The sequence below is a fragment of the Rhineura floridana genome, chromosome 2, assembly GCF_030035675.1.
Source record: "Rhineura floridana isolate rRhiFlo1 chromosome 2, rRhiFlo1.hap2, whole genome shotgun sequence".
Classification (NCBI taxonomy): Eukaryota; Metazoa; Chordata; class Lepidosauria; order Squamata; family Rhineuridae; genus Rhineura; species Rhineura floridana.
This window is the reverse complement of record NC_084481.1, coordinates 157,437,371-157,462,308: the sequence shown is the minus strand read 5'-3', so window position 1 is coordinate 157,462,308 and position 24,938 is coordinate 157,437,371. Positions and strand designations below refer to the sequence as shown.

At 43.3% G+C, this 24,938-nt stretch overlaps 2 protein-coding genes across 3 annotated transcripts in view; one reads left to right on the top strand and one right to left on the bottom strand.

Moving 5' to 3' along the window:
* Positions 1-154: 154 nt before the first annotated feature.
* THAP9 (THAP domain containing 9) lies at positions 155-22,752 on the bottom strand. Its single transcript, XM_061610923.1, is given in 7 exon segments — positions 155-2,626; positions 2,628-4,467; positions 8,653-8,806; positions 9,216-9,444; positions 10,521-10,640; positions 21,681-21,876; positions 22,113-22,752. Coding segments are annotated over 7 exon segments (2,760 nt in total). The 5' UTR covers positions 22,193-22,752; the 3' UTR covers positions 155-2,485.
* Positions 22,087-24,938, top strand: part of ARFGAP2 (ADP ribosylation factor GTPase activating protein 2) — a 16,838-nt gene continuing 13,986 nt past the window's right edge. For both annotated transcript variants that reach the window (XM_061610925.1, XM_061610924.1), the window contains exons 1-2: positions 22,087-22,471; positions 22,849-22,967. In XM_061610925.1, coding sequence (XP_061466909.1) covers positions 22,400-22,471; positions 22,849-22,967 — 191 coding nt within the window. In that variant the 5' untranslated portion in view covers positions 22,087-22,399. The remainder of the gene's footprint in view (positions 22,472-22,848; positions 22,968-24,938) is intronic.

The following is a 24,938-nucleotide window of genomic DNA, read 5'->3' as shown; positions in this document are numbered from 1 at the left end:
TGCAAGTGTGTTGAAATCTGGAGCACAGCTGTTGCAACAAGTAGTCTTTGTCATTCCTGTCCTGTTTACTGACCTGGCCCAAGGTTTCAGCCACTTGGTGATGGACTTTGCTTCTCTATAATCAAATGTCAAGAGCTATGCTCTAATTTGGGCTGCTACCTCAGCTTTGCTTCTACAGACCAGGGTGTGGTTAGTAATAAGAGAGGTGGAGGAGGGAGTAATCCCAATCTGTGCAGCTAGTTGGAGAAAAGAGCAATGGTTCTTGAAATTCCAGACTGGAACTGTGTTTAAAACAGTACAATAGTTCTCATCTGCAGTTTAAAGGCGCATATTTTTCCTGCTATAGAAGGAACTTAAACTTCTGGTTATGGACGAATTGTAGCAATTACCAACAACATACTTGACCATTTTGCCTTCCAAAGTTAAGTCAAATAGGACTAATGGTGGACAAATAGAAGGTAATAAAAATAATGTTAGTGAAAGGGATTAGAAAAATATTAGCTGCAGATAAAAGCAAGCCTTCAAGTACAACAGTTCTACAGATTATCAAAACTTTGCTCCATACAGATTTTTTTTCAACATCACTGATCACAGAATCCTTGCTTTGTTATCACTTTCAGTATATCATCTCATAATGCTGCTTTGTCTCCCATATTTTTGCAACAGTTTGGCTGCTGCATCAGATTTCCTACGGGCATGCTTTGATTAATCTCATACTTTAGTATACTTTTAAGAGGCTTTGTTTTCTCCAGTCATTTGCAGCAATTTCACCCTATTAACTCGTCCTCTCCTTATATTTGTGTTCTCTCTATTTCATGTCACTGTTTACTCAGAATATTCCTAGAATTTCTCATGTATTCTATTTTTATATGGACAAAGCTAGTTTTAGGATGGTGGTATACTAATAAAATATACTAATAAATATACTAATATACTAATAAAAGAGTAAATAGGAGCCAAATTGGATAGAATACCCAGTGGTTAGAAGGAATGTAACTCTCAAAAAGCAATGTCCTGACTTCGTGGTAGAAGAATCTTTCAGACTAGTTTTAGAATCCTGCTCCTAATTCAGTATCCCCCAAAACACACACGAAAAAGCCGTAAGAGTCCATAAAAAAATTCCAAAATAAGGACCACCTACACTAATACAGTTAGCATTATCTTTACCTGAAGAACCTGTGTGTTTCACTTAAGGGTAGAGACAGATCTGATGTTAAGTGCTGGGTGTCAGATTTTCAAAAATGACTGGTCAGCAAGCCTAGGTATAACCCTGAAAACTGCACAGCACATCATGAGCCTAATCCAATTAAGGCTGCAGTCTTCTACCCACTTACCTTGGAGTAAGCTCCACTGAACTCAATAGAACTGAGTAGACCTGTACAGGATTGAAGGGTTAGTCTATTTCCTCCTATGCTCTATTTTAAGACAGTGACTAAATGAAATTTTGTAGCTTAAACATCTAGCCTACTCAACAGTTCTAGAGAACTCTGAAGCTTACTCATTACTGTGTGACACTTTGAATGGTCCCTTAATTGCCTGACCACGGATTTTCATATAAACTGGTGATGTAGAGCTGGATTTCTAAATGAGATTTATTTTGTTTTTAAAAGTTCATATACCACTATTCATAAAAATCTCATAGCAGTGAAACGGGAAAAGAGGCACAGAATCTATTAAATGATTCAGTTTCACATGCCACTCACATGTTTATGGAGCTGGATGATTTTCATATCTGTAAAATGATGGTTATTTTACTTTGCCAGATCCCAGAATGTAAAATTCCACAACAAACCCTGATCTCTTGCCCTGGAGCTGCTGTATGAGCTATAAGAACAAAGAACCATTGGAGGGGAACTCACTCCACAACCACCCTGCCACCAATAATCACCTTCTCTTCCACTTCACTGGAGTCTAGCTTATTTCTAGCAGCTCCAATAAAATGTGACGGAATCAATGCAAAAACTGCATTTGGAAACACACATGAAATTTCCAAAGGTTATCTTACAGAATGTGCTATGGTTTACTGAGAGCCTATGAGGCCTAGTCAAGTGCTTCAGGCAAAGCTCAACTTATGAGTCGGGCCCTCTGGGTGCTCTTTCATCCCATTTTCTGGTGGTAAATTATGCAGATTAACCATGCCCTCCAGCTGTGCTCAGTGATTCAGGTTTCCCAGATCAGCCAATAAAAGCTCACCATCTATATACAGCTTGAATAGGCTGCTCCAGGAGAAGCAAATGCTTGTTTCATATGCCCACATAGCAACCTCTGGACCAAATATAAGAAGCCATTTCTTTCTCTGACTGGGTGGCAATATCCACAGGCTATAAATCCTGCAAAGATGCTCCTCAAAGACACACACACACGTTACATTTTCACTTGAAAGGTTGGCTCTGGAATGGACTTTCTGCATGTCACTTCAGCTTGGGCTTCCCTGCCTCCATTTGTTCCAATCAAGAGGCCAAGTGCATAGCCACCGCTTCTCTTACTAGGCCAGGTAAACATCAATACTCTGCTTTTCACCTCCTTCAAATAGGTTTGTACCATTCCACGAGTCTGAGCATTTGCTGGGGCCATTTCCTGCTGGGGCAGTTTGCATCCCCTGTGCACTGCTTGCTACCCACCTCCTTCAAAGAGCTATGTCCCTCAGTCAATGACATGGATTGTGGCCCTTGCACTACTTCAAGCCACAGCGCCAAAAAAGCTCGCACAAGCTCCTGCAACAGAGTGACATAATGGTTGGAAACAAGAGCATTGCTCTCAAAGAGGTGATTCACCAGTGATGAGAAAAGACCAGGTTCCTCACTCACATCTGCCAAGATGGCCAGCTCCTGTGCTAAGCACCCATGGTGGCTGGAGTCTCTCAGGAACAAGGAAGACAGGCCCACAACCTGCTTTGCTCTGTGGATCACTCTCCGTACAGACTTTGCTGGGCGATACTTTCCTCCCTTGCTCTCCACACAGATTAGGGCACTGCCTGTAGGAACTCCCTCACAAGGGCACAACAGGGCTGCGCGGCATTCAGCACAGGGTAGGAGTGGTAGCAGCTTCCCCAAAACAACACAGGAAATGTAGGTGACTGTGTCCTCCTCTAACTCAGCCAGAAACGCTGGGGCTATGCCATTTGTTTCTTGGGGAAGCTGAGCGTCCCAGTGCAACTGCCAAATTTGCCCTTGCCCCAAAGGCCAGGAGGCTTGCAACTGGAGACTAGTTCGTCTGCATAAGGATATGTCGAGCAGGTTTGGTGGATCAAGGCCCAGACCAGAAAGAGCTCTCTTTAAGACCAGCCTGTATGCACGCTGGAAAGTCCATGCAGTGCCAATACCTGTGTGCCCACATGCTTGCCGGATGGCTCCCTTGCACCACTCCAGAGGGTCCAGGTTCCACCAACAGGACAGCAAGCAAGCGATGGGTTTGTCTTCTGCCTGTAGATAGGTCTGCACCAGCCACTGAGAGCTGCGCAGGTTCACCAGAAAGCCAAGAAAACCCCACTGATGCCTGCTCAGCCCCAGCAGCTCCCCGGTGGCAGTGCGAAGTTTGCGAAGCAGGTTCTCGTACTCGTTGCAGAGATTGTTGAGGGCGTCAACACCGGTGAGGGACAGGGGTGCCTTGAAACCTTTCCCATAGACGTTCCAACTGCTGCACGCATCAAAAACTGCACTCAGCAGCCCAATAAAGTAGCTGGTTGTCTCATGACCCTGAAACTGGGGCAGGCCAAGCTGGGCAGCAAAATGCAAGGCCTGAACCGTGCCCTCGCTAAACAACTGTGTGGTGCCATTTCCCCACACTCGCTGTTCCAGCGGGCTGATTGCTCCAGCCTGGGATGCTGCCTGCATTACTTCTTCTTCCCGCAGAGCCCCCAGATGCAGGAGGTAATCCCAGCAGACAGCCTTGCCACTTACCTGGAGGCTGCCGTCAGCTTGTAGCACGTTGTGGATCAGTGACACTAAATGGCTAGGATCAAAGTAGTATGCAATTTTCAGCGTAGGGGTAGCTGGATGGAAAAATGTAGACTTAACAGAGAGGCCATCCACCACCACTCCCAGCTGCCTGGCTGTGTCAATATTGGGAGCTGTGGCATCAGATGTCACAGAGATTACCTGCACGCCAATATCATACAGTTTGAGAATACAGTGGCACAGGAGCTGGGCCTGTATATCACCTCTAAGGGTGGCAAGGAGGAAGTAGCCAAGAGGCAGAATCCACTGACCTTGAAATCCAACAGCCACAAACAGAAGGGCTTCTCCAGCTGCCAAAACCTCATCTGCATCATAATTCCCAGCACCAAAGTCCACTAAACCGTGCAAACTCCTGGTAGAAGGGTCACAGTGGATTTTCCTTTCCAGAGGGATTGTGCCAATAAGGAGAGAACATAACTTAAAGGCTTGCTCTCTTGCTTGTGATCTCTCTGCCAAAGCATTGAAGGCTTGTTGGCTGAATCCTGGCTTGTAATCCAAGTTTGAGAGCCACCTATGATGGAAGAAGCATGGGTAAGAAAGCTATCAGCTCCACATTAAGTTCAAATGAAAATCTTTCTTATACTGCCAAGCCTCAGAGCCCAAAGTTAGTATGCTCTTTCACTCTCATAGTTAAGAAAATTCAAAGCAAGATGTTATTTTCATGTCTAAGAATACCTGCACATAGGGAGGAAAACTTATGTCAGTTCTGCTTTTATACTCTGGTTCTCTTTGCAGTATTTGAAATCAAGAAAAAAAAATCCCATATACCATCAGGTGAGCTGGCAAACCTGTTCCCCCCTTCTCTGTAAGCAAGTGAGGCAGCCCACATACTGAATTATTCATGTGGTTCTCTTTTATCCTAACAGTACATCTGGCAAAATGTGCCAGTCACTCCTGGGCTGTTTCCAGATGGGTGGCTCTGTTGTAAGTTATCAGCAGAATTGCAATTGACTTTCCCTACTGTAGCGTACAGTGTGCTTTTTCCATGTCTACGTCCCTACTACATTCTGTTCACCCCAGTGGGAGTTAGATGCCTGCTGTAGGTGGACCCATTTGACACTCCACTCACCATTATAATCCTTGTGCAGGGTGCCATTTTATCCCATTTTTATTTTTTTTCTTAATTACCACTAAAATACTTTTCTGGCTCTCTTTTTTTAAAAAATAGAGGCATATAGCTATAACACCATACTGCTATAATGGGGTAAAAGTATACTTCAATAATTATGATGTTACAATGCTATACTTCTCTTTTATTTAAATGAAATTATAGCCAGAAAAGTGTTTTAGTGATTATTAAAAAAATAAAAGCAGGATCATAAAATGGCACCCATCACCAAAATTACAATGAATGTATACACTTACAATGAAGGTTCACTTTCTCAAAACATCACTTTCCATGTCAAAATCCTGCTGTTTTTAAAAAGGCTAAAGAGTAATGCTAAAGGCATCTACATCTGATGTGATTGCACTACTCTTCCACTCTTCTGAAAAAAGTCAAAACTTTTTGAGGTGTGAGGAAAGGTGGAGGAACCACAGGGAAAACACAGGGTTTTACAAAGACTGGATGATGGTGTTTAGTGTGGTTGACCTATAAAAAGTGAGTGAATGAAGCACGGCAATTTCACACTAAATGCCTACTGCGGAAGGACCCCTACTGTGAAGCTCACTATAGCTGGGGAAGTGCTACTGTAATGTGAGAGTCTGGTCACAATCTTGCTTCAGCGCAAAGGACTATACTAGATGAGAAGATGATGAGCTGGCTGCCCCCAAGACAGCAATTAGTATTGGCCAACAACAGAATATCCCTGATTTCTCCCTCAGAATACCTGTCAGTATGCTTCTGTGACATAACACCTTTTGCCATATCTTGATGCTTCCATAGACCAAAGCTGTTTTCCCCACTCTTGGGCTCTGTACATCAGCATTGGAAATGCTCTAGTCACACACCTACCCATCCTACATGTGTGCACAGAAACACAAGGTTTTAAACTCTTGCATTTCTAGCTGCTGCTTTTTGGGGGTGCCACTGAGTGCTTGGATGGGAGAAGGCCAACCATTCGGACTAATTATCTTAGGCTGCAATCCTACACAAACTTGCCTAGGACGGAATAAGTTTCACTGAGAGAGTGGGACATACTTTTGAGTATATATTTACAGGCTTGCACTGTTGCTTCCAACTCCATAGTCTAGCTTTATCAACCAGCACAGACATTTCCTTTTCCTTGTGAATTTTCCATTTCTCTGCTTCCTTTTCTTCACCAGATTGCTAATAAATCTGATCCCACTTTAACCTCAAATTGATGAAAATATTATCTTGAAGGCTCGGCTCTCGCTCTCACTCTTTACACACACACACAGACACACACACAAACACAGACTCTCTCTCTCTCTCTCTCTCTCTCCCCACTAAAGTCTTCCTGCTTACCTCTTTACTTTTGTTTCCTATCAGACCTCTGGGGATTGGTCATCTCCCTCAAACTGTTTCCATACAACATTGTGATACCAAACCAGTGTACTGTAGCTGTTAGAATGTTGGACTAGGAATAAGGAGGCCCAGAATCAAATCCCCACTTAGGCTGCAATCCAATACATGTCTACTCAGAAGGAACGCCTCTTCCGATATGAACCGGCCCGTGCACTACGTTCTGCTACGAAGGCCCTCCTCCGGGTTCCAACTCACAGGGAGGCCCGGAGGGTGATGACAAGATCTAGGGCCTTCTCAGTGGTGGCCCCCGAACTATGGAACAGTCTCCCTGAGGAAGTACGCCTGGCGCCGACTCTGCTTTCCTTCCGGCGCCAGGTCAAAACCTTCCTATTCTCTGAAGCATTTTAAGTTACATTGATCTAATTTTAATAATGTTTATTGTATTGTTGATTGTATTTTAATATTATTTTGTTATTCATTGTATTTTTATACTATTTTATGTTCACCGCCCAGAGAGCTATCGCTAGTCGGGCGGTATATAATTTTAATAAATAATAATAATAATAATAAATAAGATCCAATGGGTTCAATGGGACTTACTCCCAAGCAAAGGGTGTAGTGGATTGCAGCCTTAGCCACCAAGCTGCCCGGGTGACATTGGACCAGTCACTATCTCTCTCACACTTAGCCTACTTCACGGGGTTGCTCTGAGGATAAAATGGGGATGGGGTGGAGAACCAAGTATGCTACCTTAAGCTCCTTGGAAGGAAAGGTGGGATATAAAAATAAATAACTCATGCAAAATTACCAGAGAACAGGCTAGTAAAATACTTGATCTTTCAAGGATCAATTTCAGTAACCATGAAAGATTAACCATTTCCCCCAGCATGTTTTCATATGTCAGAGCCTTCTTCATCAGTTGCATCTGATGATGTTAACAGCACAATTCTACCCACATCTACTAAAAAAATAAGTCCTACTGAATTCAGTGGGGCTTACTCCCAGGTAAGAAGAGTTAGGATTGTAGCCTAGGCTACTGCTTATAAAATGCAGCAGGTGTCTTCAAGGTGCCACAGGAGTCTGTTTCTCCGTTTCTCTCTCTTCCAGGATGTCAAACCCCTTTTTTGCCTCAGACATCCAGTCCTAAATCCTGGGTTACCAACAGGCATATCCTCATAGTTTGACAGTTTCCTCCTTTTACTCATAGTTGTATGTTTCATCAAATCTTTCCCAGGTGGTCTGAAAAGACTTCTGAACCTTCTCTGAAAAAACAAGGTCTCATTTTCAGATTTGGCTTCTTCCTTTCGGAACAGAGGAGCTGAGCGTTCCTTCTCCCCGCCCTGAAGGATTGTTACATTTGCCTGGAATTTGGCTTGTGGCAACCCAAGTGAAGGCATTCTTGATACAGGCCCCCTGACTATGAAGCTCCCTTCCAGATAAGATCTGTAGCTACCCTTATTTATTTATTTATTGTATTTATATACCGCCCCATAGCCGAAGCTCTCTCGGCGGTTTACAGTATGAGTTTTCACAGCCAATTAAAAACATATCTTTTCACCCAGACCTTTGGCTGGTCTTTTTCTCCTTTACACTTTGCATTAGTGGATTGTTTGATGTGGATCTTAACTGTGTAGCATGATTGTAACTTGTTCAGAATGTTTCAACTGTGGTTGTAAAACACTATTGATAGGTATACTGCCTGAAAAGCAGTCTATTAACCTAGTAATAGCAAACCCTGCATCCTCTTCTATTGTTTTAGGGCGCAGGGCCACAGATGAAATTACTTTCCCCTCATTGGGAACCATAGGAAGCTACCTCGTATCGAGTCTGCTCAGAATTGTGTACTCTGACTAGCAGCAACTCTCCAGGGTTTCAGGCAAGAGCTTGTCCGGGTCCAACAGGAGATGCCAGGGATTGAACCTGGCACCTGCTGCATGCAAGGCTATCACTGAGCGAAGGTCCTTCAGAACATGGCCCTAGAGGTGTCATGTCAGTGGCAAATCTGACACAGGAAGCTTCCAGACTAAATTCAGGAGCTCCTGTCATTTTGTGCATGAGATGTTCCGACATGACAAAATCACATTTGGGGGCATTTTCTTCCTACTTCTTTACTGTCATCTTAAGGTGCCAAACAGGAAAAGCAATTTCTTTAGCAAGCTAGAATGCATATATAATGCATATATATATATGTGTGAATGATTGCTTTATGTTTTCTGCTTGTGCCCAAGATAATACAAAGGACATAAGATACAAGTAAGAATGGCTTACGTGCGTAAGGTGGTGGGCTCTGGGAGTTGGAAAGTCCTCTTCATGAATTCGTAGGCCTTGGCTGAGAACAAATGTAGTGAGACTGCAAAGTTGCGGGTGGCAGGTGGGTAGCTCTCGCACTGGGCTCCCTCGCATTGCAAACTGAGCTGCACATCTGCAGAAGCAAAGAGGATTCCTCAAGCAAGGGTTGGACAGTAAGTTAGTTTGGGGTGGTGCTGCAAAGAACAAGTGACTTTGCCTAGTTCAGATTGGGGGCTGAGAGCAGATTCAACATCCTCTTCTCATGGGAGGAAACAGGGTACAAAAAAATAGAGAAGCAAGTACTTAAGGTACTCAGCTACTTGGGAAGGTAGGGGAAATTGTTAATTAGGGAGAGGCTAGCAACCTAGCACCTGCTTACAGAGCACAAGTGGCCATTAAAATACTGGGAGCAGGTAATCCTAACCAAAGCTGAAGCTGGTTCTTACCTGAAAGATCTGGGAATTACAGTGGTCATATTATAATGCGCTCTGGCATGGACAGCCATTTTGACAATGCTTACAACTCCCCAATCCCTGGCTTACCACTGAACTGGGATCTCAACGTCTGCTCTGCGTCCTTCTGGAGGAGATACTGCTCCCGAAGGCTCTCCAGCACACTCCACAGCTCCTGCTGGTAATAGGACAGGCGGCGCTGGGCTGCGTCCTGCTCCCGTTCAGTCCCCTGCACTGGCCCAGGGGGGGCAAAAGATTTTATTCTGGTATCCATAGCTTCACTCAGGCTATACTGATGCTCAGCTTGGATGAGTTCCACCTACAGTAGGACAAGGGAAATCCACTGTTCCATCTCATCATTCTCTCACCCTAACACCCATGTCCTCCCACACCAAACGTTTGTGTTTCTAGGTTTTTCCACAAAGAGCTAGCTTTGCTTATTCCTGAGAACTAAACTTACTGTCTGCTTTAAACTCCTCCTATACCTTGACTTTCTTTTAGCTCCATACCATGAGCAGTGTAAACCCTTCCCAGACTTTCTTCTTCCATCAGATTCAGAATAGTTAGTGGATGCCGCTCTCCATCTTTAAAGCTTATCTTCAGGATACCATGATGGAAGTCAGATTCTGCAATTGGCACCATGAACAATGAGCTGGACAGTAGCTAAGGTCCCGAGCTGTACATCAGGGATGGGGAAACTTTTCAAGCCTGAGGGCAGCATTTCCTTCTTGGCTTCATTGGGTTGGGGGGGTACATTCCAGTGGTGGGCAGGGCAAAGGCAAAAGTGGGCGGAGCAATGAACATAAATTTTACCTTTGTACAGTAGGCTAGTTTCACACACTCCTTTCTGTCCTGCATCGAGGCATGCAAGAAGCATTATTATAGTTCAAGAACATATTCTAGCCAGGCAAAAATGAGTGTGCAAAGCAGGACCAATGAGAGATGTCACCTGGGGAGAGTGGATGTGGCCTAGGGAGAGGCCTGAGCGCTGCATTTGGTCCCTGGGCCTGAGGCTCCCCATCCCTGCACCATCAACTCCACTCCAATAGTTCAGTTTGATAATTTTAGACTCTAGACTTACTTTTTTTGAACTACAACTCCCATCAGCCCAATCCAGTGGCCATGCTGGCTGGGGCTGATGGGAGTTGTAGTTCAAAAAAGTAACTTTTCCAAGCTACAATTGATTGTATGTGTGTGCGGGGACGACAACATATTTTGATGGTAATGTGCATTACTTCACTCGCTTCAAAATTTGGTAAGCCGACTGTGCTGTGTTCAGGGCCTTCTTGCTCATTTTGCTGAGTGGGGCCCTAGACTTCAGCCCTAAGTTCAGCCCTGATGGCTTTATTAGTGGCACTGGACAAGGCACTAGCTACCCCTTGCTGGTACACATACTGCTTTCGCTTGTGCTGTAGTCGGGTCAGCAGGTGAAACAGCTTCACTGATACCAGTTGCTGGCCGACCGTTGCCCATGGCTTTCAGGGATTTTGATGGATACTGCCCTTTTGTTGGTTCCTGTATTGAGAAAGAGTTCAAATGAACTACACATGGCAATTCAACGAAAAGGAAAAAGAACTAGTTGAAATATGCTGAATAAGCTAATGTTAAAAATTAGGCAAAAATAAACAAACAATAAGCCCCAACAATTGTACTTCAGACGTTATAGACTGCATCCAGCCAAGTTAGACATGCTTTAGTCTCACTGAAATCAATGGGACATGTTATTCCTGTCTTAAGTTTCATTGATTTTAATGGGTCAAAACCTAACTTCCCGACTTCCGGGAAGGGTGACTTAGCCTGTGCCTGCTTTTGAGACGGGCTCCTGCCTCAAAAGAAGCTTATTCAGATATATCAGTCAGATTTTTTCTTTTTTTGACTGATTAAACTTCTCCCGGGTAGGGAGAAACGAAGAGATTAACCTCAAAGCCTATTTTTGTTGGGACGACCAGATCTCATTAATTTATGGGACGAGGTCCAGCCGACGAAGGTGGGACGGATTTTTAACAACAAGCTCTATCTGGAAAAGCGAACGTTCATCTTATCTTCTAAGAGAGAACGCACTAACAGGCAAGCACCCTTCTTTCTATATTTTTCTTTTACTTGACTTAAATTGTTGCTGTTTAAAAGAGATTTGCCAGATTGATCGGTTTTTGACATCTCACTGGGGAGCCATAACTTCTCTCTGCTACTCACTAATTAATAGCTTATCTCTGTTTTTGTTGCAAAAAGCTGTCCTGGATTTGCATTCTAAAGATATACACAGAAGAGGGATTTCTATTCCAGATTTTTATTTTGAAGAATATTATATTGTCTGAGACTACTCTCTTTTTGGTCTATTTTATTTTGACGAATCTGTTTTCTGACGACCGCCATTAATTGTTTCGATCCTGGGAACTGCATTTTGTTTACTTAAGCATGGAGAGATAAGGCTGTCTGCTCTGTTTATACTGTGATGTCACCAAGTTTGGAGTATTAACCCAATTGTTGCTGAAATAAGAAGTGGTTTTCCTATATTTTTCTTTTAAAATGGCAATTAAGAAAGTGGCTGAGAAGCTGGAAATAACTATGTTTCAGAAAATAATGGATGAGATTGAGATAACGAAACAAAACCTGCGACAGGGTTGTAAGGAGCTGAAAATTGAATTGAGTAAAATGAAGCAGGAGATTAAAGATATAGGGGTCCCTGTGAGAGAGGTGACCCTGGAAGGGGTCCCTGTGAGAGAGGAGACCCCGGAGATTGGAACAAACGTGGAACAGGAAAAAGATTTGGAGTCTATGGACTTTAGAAACAAAATTTATTGTTTGGAGACACAGGAGATTAAAGACATAGGGGTCCTTGTGAGAGAGGAGACCCTGGAGACTGGAACAGGGGTCCCTGTGAGAGAGGAGACCCTGGAGACTGGAACAGGGGTCCCTGTGAGGGAGGAGATCCCGGAGATTGGAACAAACGTGGAACAGGAACAAGATTTGGAGTCTATGGACTTTAGAAATAAAATCTATTGTTTGGAACTCAATGTTATCTCTGAAGAAATTAATGAAGATTCTAGAGATAAAGTTATCAATGGCATGGATAATCTTCTGGACTGGAATGATGTGATGGAGCCCAATATAGAGAAAATCTATGGAATTAACTGCAGCCATGTGACAATGGAAAAACTTTCAAGAGATGACCCAGTGTATTTTGAAAAAAAGAACAGAGATATGATTTTACAGCAGTATTTCAGCAACCTATTCAGAATGGATGGCAAGAAAATATTTGGGATAGAGGTAATTCCCATCAGACTCTTACTATATGACTATGGCTTTGACAGCAAGATTATTATGGAATACTGATAATGGAAGATTGGATACTGAAATTACTGGACTTAACAAGACTACTGAAGATGGAAGATGGAAAATGGAACTAATAGGGATAATAGAACAATGGCTACTGAAATTACTGAACCTAACAGATTCTGATGTGATGGATTAATTGAAATGTTTATTTTGACTATGGTTATGACAACAAGATTATCATAATTAGTAATGAGATGGATTAATCGATATGCTTATCTGGAAAAAAAAATTGATAGATATATTTCTTAAAGAATTGAAACCTCTCTTTGACTTTTTGTGGAAAGAATAAAGTAATGTTTATGAGATTTGATGATTAAGTAAGATAACTACTGGAGGAAAGTGATTTTATAATATGACTTAAGAGACAGGATTGTTATATATTATAGACTTATAACTGATTTGATCTTTGACAAATGGGAAGTCAATATTTTACTCTTTATTTTTTATTTTTGTTTTTTTTTTCTTTTTTTCTTTTTGTTTAACTATTTTTGATTTTGTTTTTTGTCTTTGAATGTTTTATGATTTTGTCTTGTATGTTTTATGAAAATCTGAATAAAAATTATAAAAAAAAAAAAAAAAAACCTAACTTCCCAACTGCACTCATATACACGCTTGAGAGTGAGTCCCACTGAAGTCAATGGGATTTACTAATGAGTAGACATATAAAGGATTGCATTGTTAGTCTTGATCAAACCTACTGTCTACATTCTTCAATGAGGCTCATCACATGCTGATAGGCAAACCCAGATTTAATTCAAATAAAGAAAGTGTTATAGCCTTCCTGAGACCAGAATACAGGTGAAGGAAGGGTCACTTATTTGAATGGTTATCCACAACAAAACAAATCCACTGCATATTAAATAAAGGTTATCATTATCAGAGACAGCTCTATCTTAGCTTCCTCCCTGATGTGCTGGTTTTCCTATATGAAGGAGCTTCTGATTTCAAATATGGGATTTCTTGCCTGTGTTCTGAAATAGTACAATCTGAGGTCTGAACCACATACCTTTGCCTGAACACTGGCTCTCAGGCATAGAAAGGGAAACAGAGCTTTCCAACGATTCAGAATTATGGACACGCAGAACACAGGGAACTGCCTTGTGTTGAATCAGACCATTGGTCTATCTAGCTCAGTATTGCCTACACTGACTAGTAGCAACCCTCCGCATTTCAGACAGGGGACATTCCCAGCCCTACCCAGATATGCCAGGGATTGAACCGAGGACCTTCTGCAAAGGTGGCAACTGTTCTACCACTGAACCATGACCCTTCCCCATTATTATCAGTGGTATATATCAGTAAAACTAGCATTGGATGTAAAGGTTCTTAGCCATTTCAGACAAAGGAATAATCTCAAGCATGTCAACGCTTCAGATGCATATTATTGTGGGCTATAGATCATATATTTCAGACTTCCCAAACAGAGTACTCTCCAGATATTGTTAAATTACAAGGTATACAAGACAGAGGACTATGGAAATCCACACACAAAAAAGGGGCTTAATCGCTGTCATAGAAAATGCACCAAAGACAAAAAAGATGACTGCACAGATGGATATGGTTCTCAATTCATTTTGAGAAAATGCTGCATCAAGGTGGTGGTGGTGGGAATCCTTCTAAATAACTGCTTGGAACGTGTTTTTCCTGTTGCAACACACCAACGCATTTTTTTTCTTCCTTTGACGTACTGGGAACCATATCCATCTCTGCACCTGTCTTTTTTTTGTTTTAGGACTATGGAAATCCTCTACGGAGCCCACAAGCTGGTGGGCGTACAGGAAAAGTGCTCGGAGACCTTGACCTTGATCAAAAGCTGCAGTGCTAAACACACTTACTAGAGGGATCATCCAACTGGACACAATGGGAATTACTTCTAAGTACATATGGACAGGATTATATTGCAAATTGTTGATAATGAAATGTGTAAGAGTATGTCTTCCTCTGGGAGCATGCCAGCTAAAGAACTGGATACAAATATTCAAAATTAGATAAATCCCTTCCATGATATAATTAAAAAACCAACTAAATCTAAACCTACTGCCAGCAAAGTTTCCCTGAATTTGGTGCATTTGCTTGATCTCATTATCCTTGCTTTTCCCCAATTCTTGTGTCTTGTCCCTCTGTTGGAGTGTGAACTAATTTTGGCAGGATGTCAACATATAATAGACTGTACAGCATTTTACATTTAAGCACTTTAATGAATAGATTCCCCACTAAATAATCCTCCTAGTACAAAGATTCCTTTTCTGCTTCTGAACACACTGCACATCACCCAGCTTCTTCATTTATACATGTATTTCATGCCAGACTGTATTCTGGACACCCCCTCTGTTGCAATCAAATGGCCTGTCCTAGCAGGTATCTGGATACAGAGGTTTTTTTGTGGCTCCCTCTTCACTATATGATCCTTTGTCTGAGCAGCTGCATCAGAGACCAGTAAAATGTGTTGGCATTTGGATACTTTTTCAGCTTCCCGGTTCTTGTTATTACTAGATGACTAAACAAATGCCCAATGAATCATAGCATTTCTCTTCACACACACACCATCTAAGACCCATGACCAATTCCCAAGCACTCGTCTTTCCTTGCTGGGTACTGCATTTTCCTTCCTTGGATCCAAGTTTACAAGTTTAAGGAGATCATCCTCCCATCCCTTCTTTTCCTCTCCACTGCTTTTGGCAATGCTCCCATTTCCTGCCCAAAGTCCTCATATTCCCATTTTCAGATCAAACTCTTGCACCTGTTTATGGTAGATTTCATACTGGGAGATGTGTCTACCCACTTGCTGGGCTTCAAAGATAAACACCTGTACCTTATTGTTGTTCATGCTTTCAGAAGCCATCTTTTCCTGAATGGCTGGGGTGGGGAATCTCTTTTGGCCCAAGAGCCAAGCTACCTGATGGAGAAACTTCTGAGGACCCTATGCCAGTAGTGGGCAAGGCCGGAGGCAAAGGTGGGTGGGGCACTGGATGTGAACCTTACATCCCAGCCACACTAAAGTCAGAGGTATCTATACCCCCGCATGCACACATCTTTCCATTCAAGCAAGCAAGAGGAATTATCCCAGACACATTTCAGCCAAGCAAAAGTACTCGAAAAGGGCATAGAGCAGGGACAGTGGTGTGGCATGGGGATGGGTGTGACCTAGTGAGAGTCATGAGGACCAGGCAGAAACGCCTGGAGGGCCACATTTGGGCCCTGGGCTCAAAGTTCCCTACCATTGCTGAATGGGAAGTGAACATTGCTATGGAAACTTATTGCAATGTTTGATCTGGACCAGAACCTGCCTTAGTAGAAGATCCAGGGAGAAAGGAGATCCAGTAGGAGGAAGCAAAGATTGGGCTGAAGCTCAGAAATCTTTCAATACAGTCCAAATCATCCAGCAAGGCAGACAAATAAAAAGGTCCAGCTGAGCTGACAATGTGAGCTGCCTTGTGCTTCACTAAAGCATTCAGGGCCAGGGAACAGTCACCTGCAGGAAGCCTTTCCTGTCCTATGCATGGAAGACAAACATTCCAAACGCCAGCAATTCTCACATTTCTGCTGCCTTCGCAGAAAACCAGGGGAGAGGATCAGGAAGCATCCACCAGAGCTGCTCTGTGTTGCCAGAAAATCAGGGATACCAACAGGAATTACAAGGCCTTTGAGGGATCCGCAGAGGATTTAGGGACGATAACCAGCCTTGTAATGCTTGCACCACATTCCATTTCCCTCTAGAAATGGGACAGCACGATGGGCTGACTCACCAAGGAGGACAAGAGACAAACCCCTGGAAAGTTATTCTGCTGTGAGCTGTGCAGTGTCATTTCTTCCTGCTCCCTTCTGCTACTAAAATTCAAATGACTTTCCATTCAACTTTCGGAAAAAGGAAAAGATGGCAGACTCTCCCCAGGTATTCATATTTTGGACTGCAGGAGCAAATCCAGTTATTACACCAGGGCCTTCTCACAGGATGTTGTGGTTACCTTGCTAATCCAAACCAGATGTCAAGGATCCTGGAGACCTTTGCTTTCATCTCGCAGTAACCTAGGCCTCTCCCAGATTTGGGCAAGGCATCAAGACTGACAGAAATCCTCTCTGAAAGTCCAGATGGTACCAAAAGAGACTACTTCACAGTATTCAATTTAGAAAGCATTTTGTATCTGCTGGTTTCTTTATGCAGAGGCCCACCTTTGTTCTACTAAGGCCCTAAAGGAAGCTCTATTCTCCTCCTGTGAAAAGGGTTACAAAACAGTCTCCTTTGCAGCCTGAGGATATGACCAGATAAGATGCATCTGGATAAAACCACCTCTCTTGGGATGCTTCCCCCCCCCCCGCTATCTTCTGTGTTCTACACATAGATAGCCCTGTGAGGCTTGTCTCTTCCCTCTGCCTTCTGCAATGGGGTGCCTTAAGAGGCAGATGAAACGGCAGGAGTCTTCTGCAATGGAGCTTTTAGTTACCATGAGAACATCAAGTAGCATCAGATCTGCTACCTCAGTCCACAAAGGAGAGCTCAGGAATCTGCCATCCTCACCCCTTTCTGAAAGAAGGGCCATCAATCTACCTAATCCTGCATCTTGATTCAAACAGTGAGCAGCCAGATGCTACTAGGGACTTGCTTCCAATCTTAATGTAACCCAGGATACCGTGTCCTCTTGGACATTTTGTTCCTGCCATGGCATGACATTTAACAACAGCTGTAGTGAAACCTCTTAGGGACAGTGCTTGTATTATTTAGAAACTAAATACAATGATTCAAGGAACCATCCCGCAATAAACACTTGGAAGTTAAGAGCAGTGTGCATATGTTGTAGCTACTGAGGCACATAGATCACCCATTCTAAACTGAAAGAAAACAGCAGGGGCCACAGAACAGCCAGCCCCAGTGAGCCACACTTTGGGCAGCCTATGTGCTGATTAATACAACCAGCAATAATTTCTCTCTTTCTCTCTGGGTGGTGGTGGTGTCCCATGTTGCACCGAGATGTGATGTTCCCTCTTGTGACAAAATCCAAAATTTATTCTGTGCAGAGAATTTTTTAATTGGATCAGCAATGCTTTGAGAAAAATAACCACCACTAAATAGTTTGTAAGGAAAAAGAAGAGTAGATAAGAGGCAACCAGTAAGTATTGCCAAATAGATATGGGGGTGAAGGGAGACGTGCACCCATCTTTTTTATTTGCATATATGACTTATAATAAGGATGGGGAACCTGTGACTTTCCAATGTTGTTGGAGTCCAACTCCCATCAGCTCCAGCCAGCACGGCCAAAGATCAGGGATGATGGGAGCTGTAGTTCAGCAACGTCTGGAAGGCCACAGGTTCTCCGCCACTGACTTGTAAGGGGCAGAGAAACAAGTGTGAAACAGGAACATGTCCTCAGTACAATTCTCTTCAACCTTTACTCAATGAGCTATACCAGGGGTGGGGAACCTCCAGTCCACAGGCCAATCTTGGCCTACCAAGTTGGCCCACAAGACCATTTCCCTCAAACCACACCCATCTGTCCATTAGCTGGTGTCACTGGGCTGTGTTCAATCCTGATGGAAGCTGCTTTGCCAGCATGTTTCCTACAGGGAATGCACTGGTGAAGCAGGCCCTTACAGCCAGCAGGTTATATATGTCATATATACACGCATATATCACTGAACACCAAAGTCAGGATCATTCAGACCACGGTATTCCCGATCTCTATGTATGGATGTGAAAGTTGGACAGTGAAAAAAGTGGGTAAGTGAAAAATCAACTCATTTGAAATGTGGTGTTGGAGGAGAGCTTTGTGCATACCATGGACTGCGAAAAAGACAAATAATTGGGTGTTAGAACAAATTAAACCAGAACTGTCACTAGAAACTAAAATGATGAAACTGAGGTTATCATACTTTGGACACATAATGAGAAGACATGATTCACTAGAGAAGACAATAATGCTGGGAAAAACAGAAGGAAGTAGGAAAAGGGGAAGGCCAAACAAGAGATGGATTGATTCCATAAGGAAGCCACAGACCTGAACTTACAAGATCTGAACAGGGTGGTTCATGACAGACTTGAAGGCACGTAACAACAACAAATACACACATCAGGAGTAGGGCAAGCAAAGACACAACTGGGTCGAAAGGGGGATTGCATGGCTTTGCTTGCAAAGCTACTGATTCTCAGTGCCTACAAAACACTATGCCTTTGCCCATATGGTTTGATTTTAAACTGTGCAGTCAAAATATTATTGTGATGTCAGATGACTGACAGGTGGAAAGCCCCAACCACCTGTCAAACATGACCCCTAAGAGGTGAGGGAACTAAGGATCTCGCAAGATTCAGTTCCCTACCCCTGGAATATGTCATGGAGTTGGGAAGCAACTTATGGCCCCTGAGTTGGTATAACTGAAGTATAGAATTGCTCTGAAATTCTCTCCCATTGAAATCATTGACACCTGTAATTCCTTAACTTTGGTTGGATTGTGTCTGAACTTGCAAATAAAAACGGAAACACTGCAACCAGGGTGCGGTGAGCTGTGTCACAAACTCAATGAAACTTTACACAAAGTGGCCATTGTCTGCTGAGCGATCATGTGTGTGTTTGCATATTGTAGCATTCTCCATAAAGCATTCCAGTGTTCATGGATATCCTTTTTAAAAAAAAATCTGTAATTTTTTTTTCTATTATGCAAACCTAACAAGTAACCTGGGAAAACTAAAATCTTGATCAAGCAAAGAAACACTAAAAAAAGAAACAGAAATTTAAAGATATCCTGAAATATATATAACTTGGCCTGCACATTTTGGATTAATATTCAAAGGTATCTAGAAAAAATAAGATGAAGTGGGAATAATGCATAAATATAACCCTCATTCCTCGTTTGCCCCCAAATAAATTTACTAGTAAAACCTTCCTACTCTAGAACAATGAAATATGGAGTTTTTCAGTGACACAAGAGTAAATGAAGAACAGAACAAAACAAAACCCACTTTCTATTACAAGCAAATCTTCCAGGAGCATAAAAATGCAAAGTATAACTAGATAATATAAAACACAACAGAGGCATCCTCTGAATCTAGAAACATCACCACAGCCCACCCGTTAGGGACTGTGCCAGGAATAAAAGCCAGTGTGGTGTACTGGCTCCTCCCAGCGGTTCTTGCTGTTAATACATCATGTCACTAGAGAAAAAAAATTATCAAACATTTCTCCAAGCTTTGAGGATAGAGTTAAGAGTTACTCAGCTGTTTGTTCGGGGTGGGGGAGACACTATCAACAATGTCTATCAATGTTAGATAATCTTTGAGTCAGCCATCATAATATCAGAAGTACTGCTTTTTATTGCGATTGTTTGCAGCCCTTTCTACCTTGGTAAAAATAGTTGAAACTCCTATTATGAAATAATGCAGCACGGCTTGGATTATAAGAACATCAAGACACATGGGGGGGAAAGGAACAATTAAGAGACAAAAACACATGACCTGCACACCATAAGAAGAGCCCTGCTGGATCTAACCAAAGGTCTATTCAGATGGGAGGAGGACTTTTTCAGACCAAAGGCAGCATTTCTTTCTGGGCAACCTTCCGAGGGCCATGTGCCAGTGGTGGGTGGGGCTAGAAGCAAAAATAAGTGGAGCAAGGAATGCAATGTTTACCTTTATATAGCAGGCTAGTTTCCACACATACTCACATACCCTCTTTATCTTCCATCCAGATGAGCAAGATGCATTATCAGAGTTCAAGGATATGTTGCAGCTAGCAAAAATACTCAGGGTGTGCAGCAGGGCCAGTGACCTGGGGAAGAGTTTACAGTGCCAGACAGAGAGGCCTGGAGGACCATATTTGGCCCCAGGGCCCGAGGTTCCCCTCCTTGATTTAGACCAGAATCTTGCTTCCCAGTTGCCAACCAAATGCCTCTGGGAAGCCCAATAGAGTGACATGAGGGCAACAACCCTCACCTGCTATTTTTCTCCAGCAACTGGTAATTCAGAGACATCTGCCTCTAAACCTGGCAGAAGCCTATAGCCATCATGAGCGCTGCCTTATCTTCCACGAATTTGTTCGACCTTTTTTTAAAAACCATCTAAATCCATGTGTTAGATCTACAGTACTGATTTGACTATGTCGCTTGACTGTGGCTGGGTGAGCAAATGTTCAAATGCTTTCTAATGTTGGGGGGGGGGAAGTCCCAAAGCACCCTCCCTGCACATTCAAAACTAGCAGGTTGGGGTCAAGATGAGGCTAGAATCCAACATGCACTTGTAAAATGTTTATCACTGGGGGAGACTTCGGAGACTTCAGACACTCACTCACTCACTCACTTGTAGTCTTAAGTATTTGGTGGCACCTGTAGCTCAGTGGTAGAACACGTGACTGATATGCAAAAGGACCCACGTTGTATTTCTGGAGTATTTTATTTCCCATCTTTCTCACAGACCTCAGGGTGGCCGTACATGGGGCTCCCATCCAGGCACTGATTAGACCTAAACCTACCAGGCCATGTCCAGTTAAAAGGATGTCCTGGCTGGGAAAACCTAAGGCACAGTAAATGCAACTGGGCACGATGAACCTGTGTCCTGATTCAGTAGAAGGCAGCTTTTTGTGTTCCTATTCTCAAGAAATACAGTCCATTAACAGCCGTTGTTCAGTAGCCTTAGCGTCTCCTACTTTTTGCATAAGGAAGCTCTTGGCTCCTTGAATAAGGGTTTGTAGATACCTTAGAGGTCATCTAGTCCAACTCCTGCTCAATGTAGGATCTGCAATGTAAGACGCAACTACAGCATTCCTGAAAGATGACTGTCCAGCCTCTGCTTAAATACCTCCGTTAAAGGAGAGGCTACCACCTCCAGAGGCAGTCTGTCCCACTACTGAATAGCTCTTAGCCTTAGGATGTTTCTCCTAATTAGCAGAAGCCCACTTCCCTGCCATTTTCACCCATTGGTTCTAGTCCTGCACGCTGGACCAACAGAGAACACGCCTGCCCCATCTTCTGCATAATAGCCCTTCAGATATTTGACAACCACTATCCTTCTCCCATTATTCTTCACTTCTCCTGGCTCCACATACCCATCTCTTTCAACCATTCCACATCGGACTTGGTTTCCACCAGACCCCTCACCATCCTCTTTGCTCTACTTTCCCAGAAGTCCAATATAGATAGATCACAGAGGGAAGCTAATATTCTGCCCTATTCGACGGGTGGGATATCCGCCATCCGGTAGCCTTCCTCAGCAACACTCTCTTCCCTCTGCTGGGTTACCTTGAAGGAGAACACAGAGGGGATCACACCCGCCTTTAGCCTCTTCTGCCCTCCGTACATCTCAAATTCATCCTGGCTGAAGTGCTCTGAGCAGAGGCAGGCGCCCGAGCCTGGGATCCACAGCTTCCTGGATCCTGGTTCAATGCGATTCACAGCCAACATCCACTTCTTCCTCAGCTCGTGGGCTTTGGGGAAGCTGCGGGAGAAAGAACGAAGAATTCCACTTACTTTTTCCCCACGAACCGATGCCGTAGTTGGTGACGACCGTGACTGCCACAAAGCCCCGCCCTCAGCCTCACACTGGGTCCCGCCCCTGGCCAGACCCCGCCTCTCGCCTAGCAAAGCCCCCGCCCTCCCCTGTGTTAACAGGCTTAAGAGCAGCCACTCTGCATAATGGCCGATTTCTTAATTCGGCACAAGTGAAGTCCCAACCTGTGGAAAGAAAGGCCCTTAGCACGATTCTCCCGAGTGTCCCGGTTGGGGCAGTTAACGGCAGAGCAGGCTTTGGGCATCGTTCTCCTCTCAACAACAGCTTCAGAGCCCCAAACCAGGCTCCCGCCAAGTGGAGACTACTTTGCCTCGAGTGTCATGGCGGCGGCAACAGCAGCACTCTCTGAAGTGACCCTAGAGGAGAAGCCGCCTAAGGAAGCACCCAGCGCGCGGATTGGTCCTCACAGTGACCCGTTGCCGGCCGCGGTGGGCGCTGGGAAAAAGAAAACATGGCGGCTGGGCCCAGTAAGACGGAGATTCAGACTCTTTTCAAGCGGTTACGGGCTGCGCCGCCTAATAAGGTACGGAGCGTCGGGTGTTAAGGCAGGAGACTTTGGGGTGGCTCTCGTGCTTTTTCCCAGCCGGTTGCTGCTTTCGATAACAGCCACCCGCCGGTCCTGTATCTCTTATCCCCGTCCGCCTGTTCTGTTCTGTTTTGTGACCGCCACAATCCACCGTCCATTTGCGGGTGTACTGAGGCTGTGAGTTTTATGGCCGTCACTCGGTTGCTACAGTACGGTGTCTGCGTCAGAGCTCCTTGTACCGGACTAGATGGACCAATGGTCTGTCTCATTATAAGGAACCATTATATGGCCGATCTGATTCCCCTCTTCCTGCTTCACCATCACCATGGGCTCTATATTTGTCTTCCTCCTACCTTCTTTTCTGTTTCTTGTAGTCCTGCTTTGACTGCGGTGCAAAGAACCCGAGCTGGGCTAGTGTCACCTATGGAGTTTTCCTCTGTATTGACTGCTCCGGAGTTCACCGGTCGCTGGGTGTGCATCTCAGCTTCATCCGGTGAGTACTGTTGTTGTTTTTTTTGGGAGGGGGTGAGATGGGAATGTGATATATATAGGACCCCCTCTTTAATCGTACTGGGTCAAACAATTGGCATGATTCATTGTGTATAGTTCCAATGCGTTGTCTAATGGTGTTGCAGCTACTTGTGCTGATTTCTAAATAGCTCTTCTGCACTGAAACGTGTTTGATTAGGTAATCTTTGAGGAAGCTAGGAACAGCTTAACCCCCCTTCTCTCACTTCTTCAGTGTACTGTTGTTTGAAAACATGCAGGATACTTATATAAGATTGCTTTTGATGGTGACTAATAATGAAATAGCTACATTTGTAGTTAGAAAAGTATTGAATGAACTTCCACAGTAATGTTATGTTCATCTACAAATGTAGGCTACTATAGTCCAAAAATGTGCTGCTGGTTGTTGTTATTTTTAAAAAATCTATTCTATTCTGCATTGGGTGTGATTGCATGCGTGTTTGTAAAAGTAGGTAAGGTTAAAGATCAGTGCAAATTGATTGATAGACTTCACAGTGTTTCCTTTTGGTACTATCAGTGTTTTCTACAGTCAGCATTTATTCTTAATATTTTGTGTTGTAGATATACAACATTTGGAAGGAAATTAAAAAAGGGGAGAATCATCTTTGCAGAACATGCTTTATTTGCAGCAAAACAATCCTAGCGCCTAGTAGTGGGAGGGAGAGAGGTTGCTATGAGCATTCCTATTTACTTGTTCTCAAACCCTCTGGGTTAGATTAAAAACTTGTCCCCCGCACCTATGGAAGAAAACAGTGGAGTTGGGGGCATAATGAGATTATAAAACCTCCTTCTCTGGCAGTGCATAAAAATAACTAATGTTCGCTGCAGTGTATTCAGTCTGATTTTATACTTGCATTTTCCATCACTTGACACTTCTCTGCTGCTGCCATTGTAAAATTTAACTTCTGAGGGGATGTGTAGTGATTATAAAAGCTATCCATCTCTAGTTCCTGGTCTCTGATTGTATCACACATGTAAGGAATTGCTTTATGTTATGTAAAAACCAGGGTTGTGGAGTTGGAGTTGGGAGCAATTTTGGGTGGAGTCGGAGTCGGTAGAAATGTTCCAACTCCGATTCCGACTCCGACTCCTTCATAAATGGCAAATGTATATTAACTAGTAATAACAAATTTACTGTAGTAAAATGGTAGCACAAGGCATTTCATCACCACCATGAGCTTGGAAAAGTTACTTTTTTAAACTACAACTCCCACGAGCCCAATCCGACCCCACAGCCCTGGTAAAAACTGAGCGATGAACATGTTTGAACCATCCCTTTAAGATGTTGTTTTCTTATGTGAATACTTTGATGTATTCATCTCATTTCAATATGCTTGTGCAGCTTGAAAGCGTGCCCTTGCTCTCATAAAAGTAGGTCAGGTAAAGGGTATCAGATTACCCACACGATCTGGCTAGATAGCCCTAGTTCTTAATCTTACAGTGTAAGGTTTTCAGCCCTTCTATTTGTTTTTTATTTGAAGTGCTCCCAGTTTTCCCTCAGTGAACAAAAGAAAAGTAGAATTCTGTATTGTAAACTGGACCATGTAAGGAGACAACCTTTCTTCTCATGTTTTCAGAGCCAAGCCAGAAGTACATTAGCCTATTTTGGCTGCTGTTTCATGTGACAGACATGTAAGAAATATAATACATACTGATATCTGTGTATCTCAAGGTTGACATTCTCATAGTAACTAGGAGAAATGAAACTTGTATGTCTGGAGACAAATTTATTGGGTGACAAGACTATCAAAATCATTTGTACTTCTGAATCTCTGTTTAAATAAATGAATGTGCAATGTATGGGCATAACAGCTTTTCCCCACAGCGAGCTCTGGAATGCATCATCCTCTGTCTCTAGTGAGGTCCATGGCATTTTCTATCTATATGAGCCTATATTCATAAGGAATTACGTAAACAACTTTAGGTGAAAAATTTA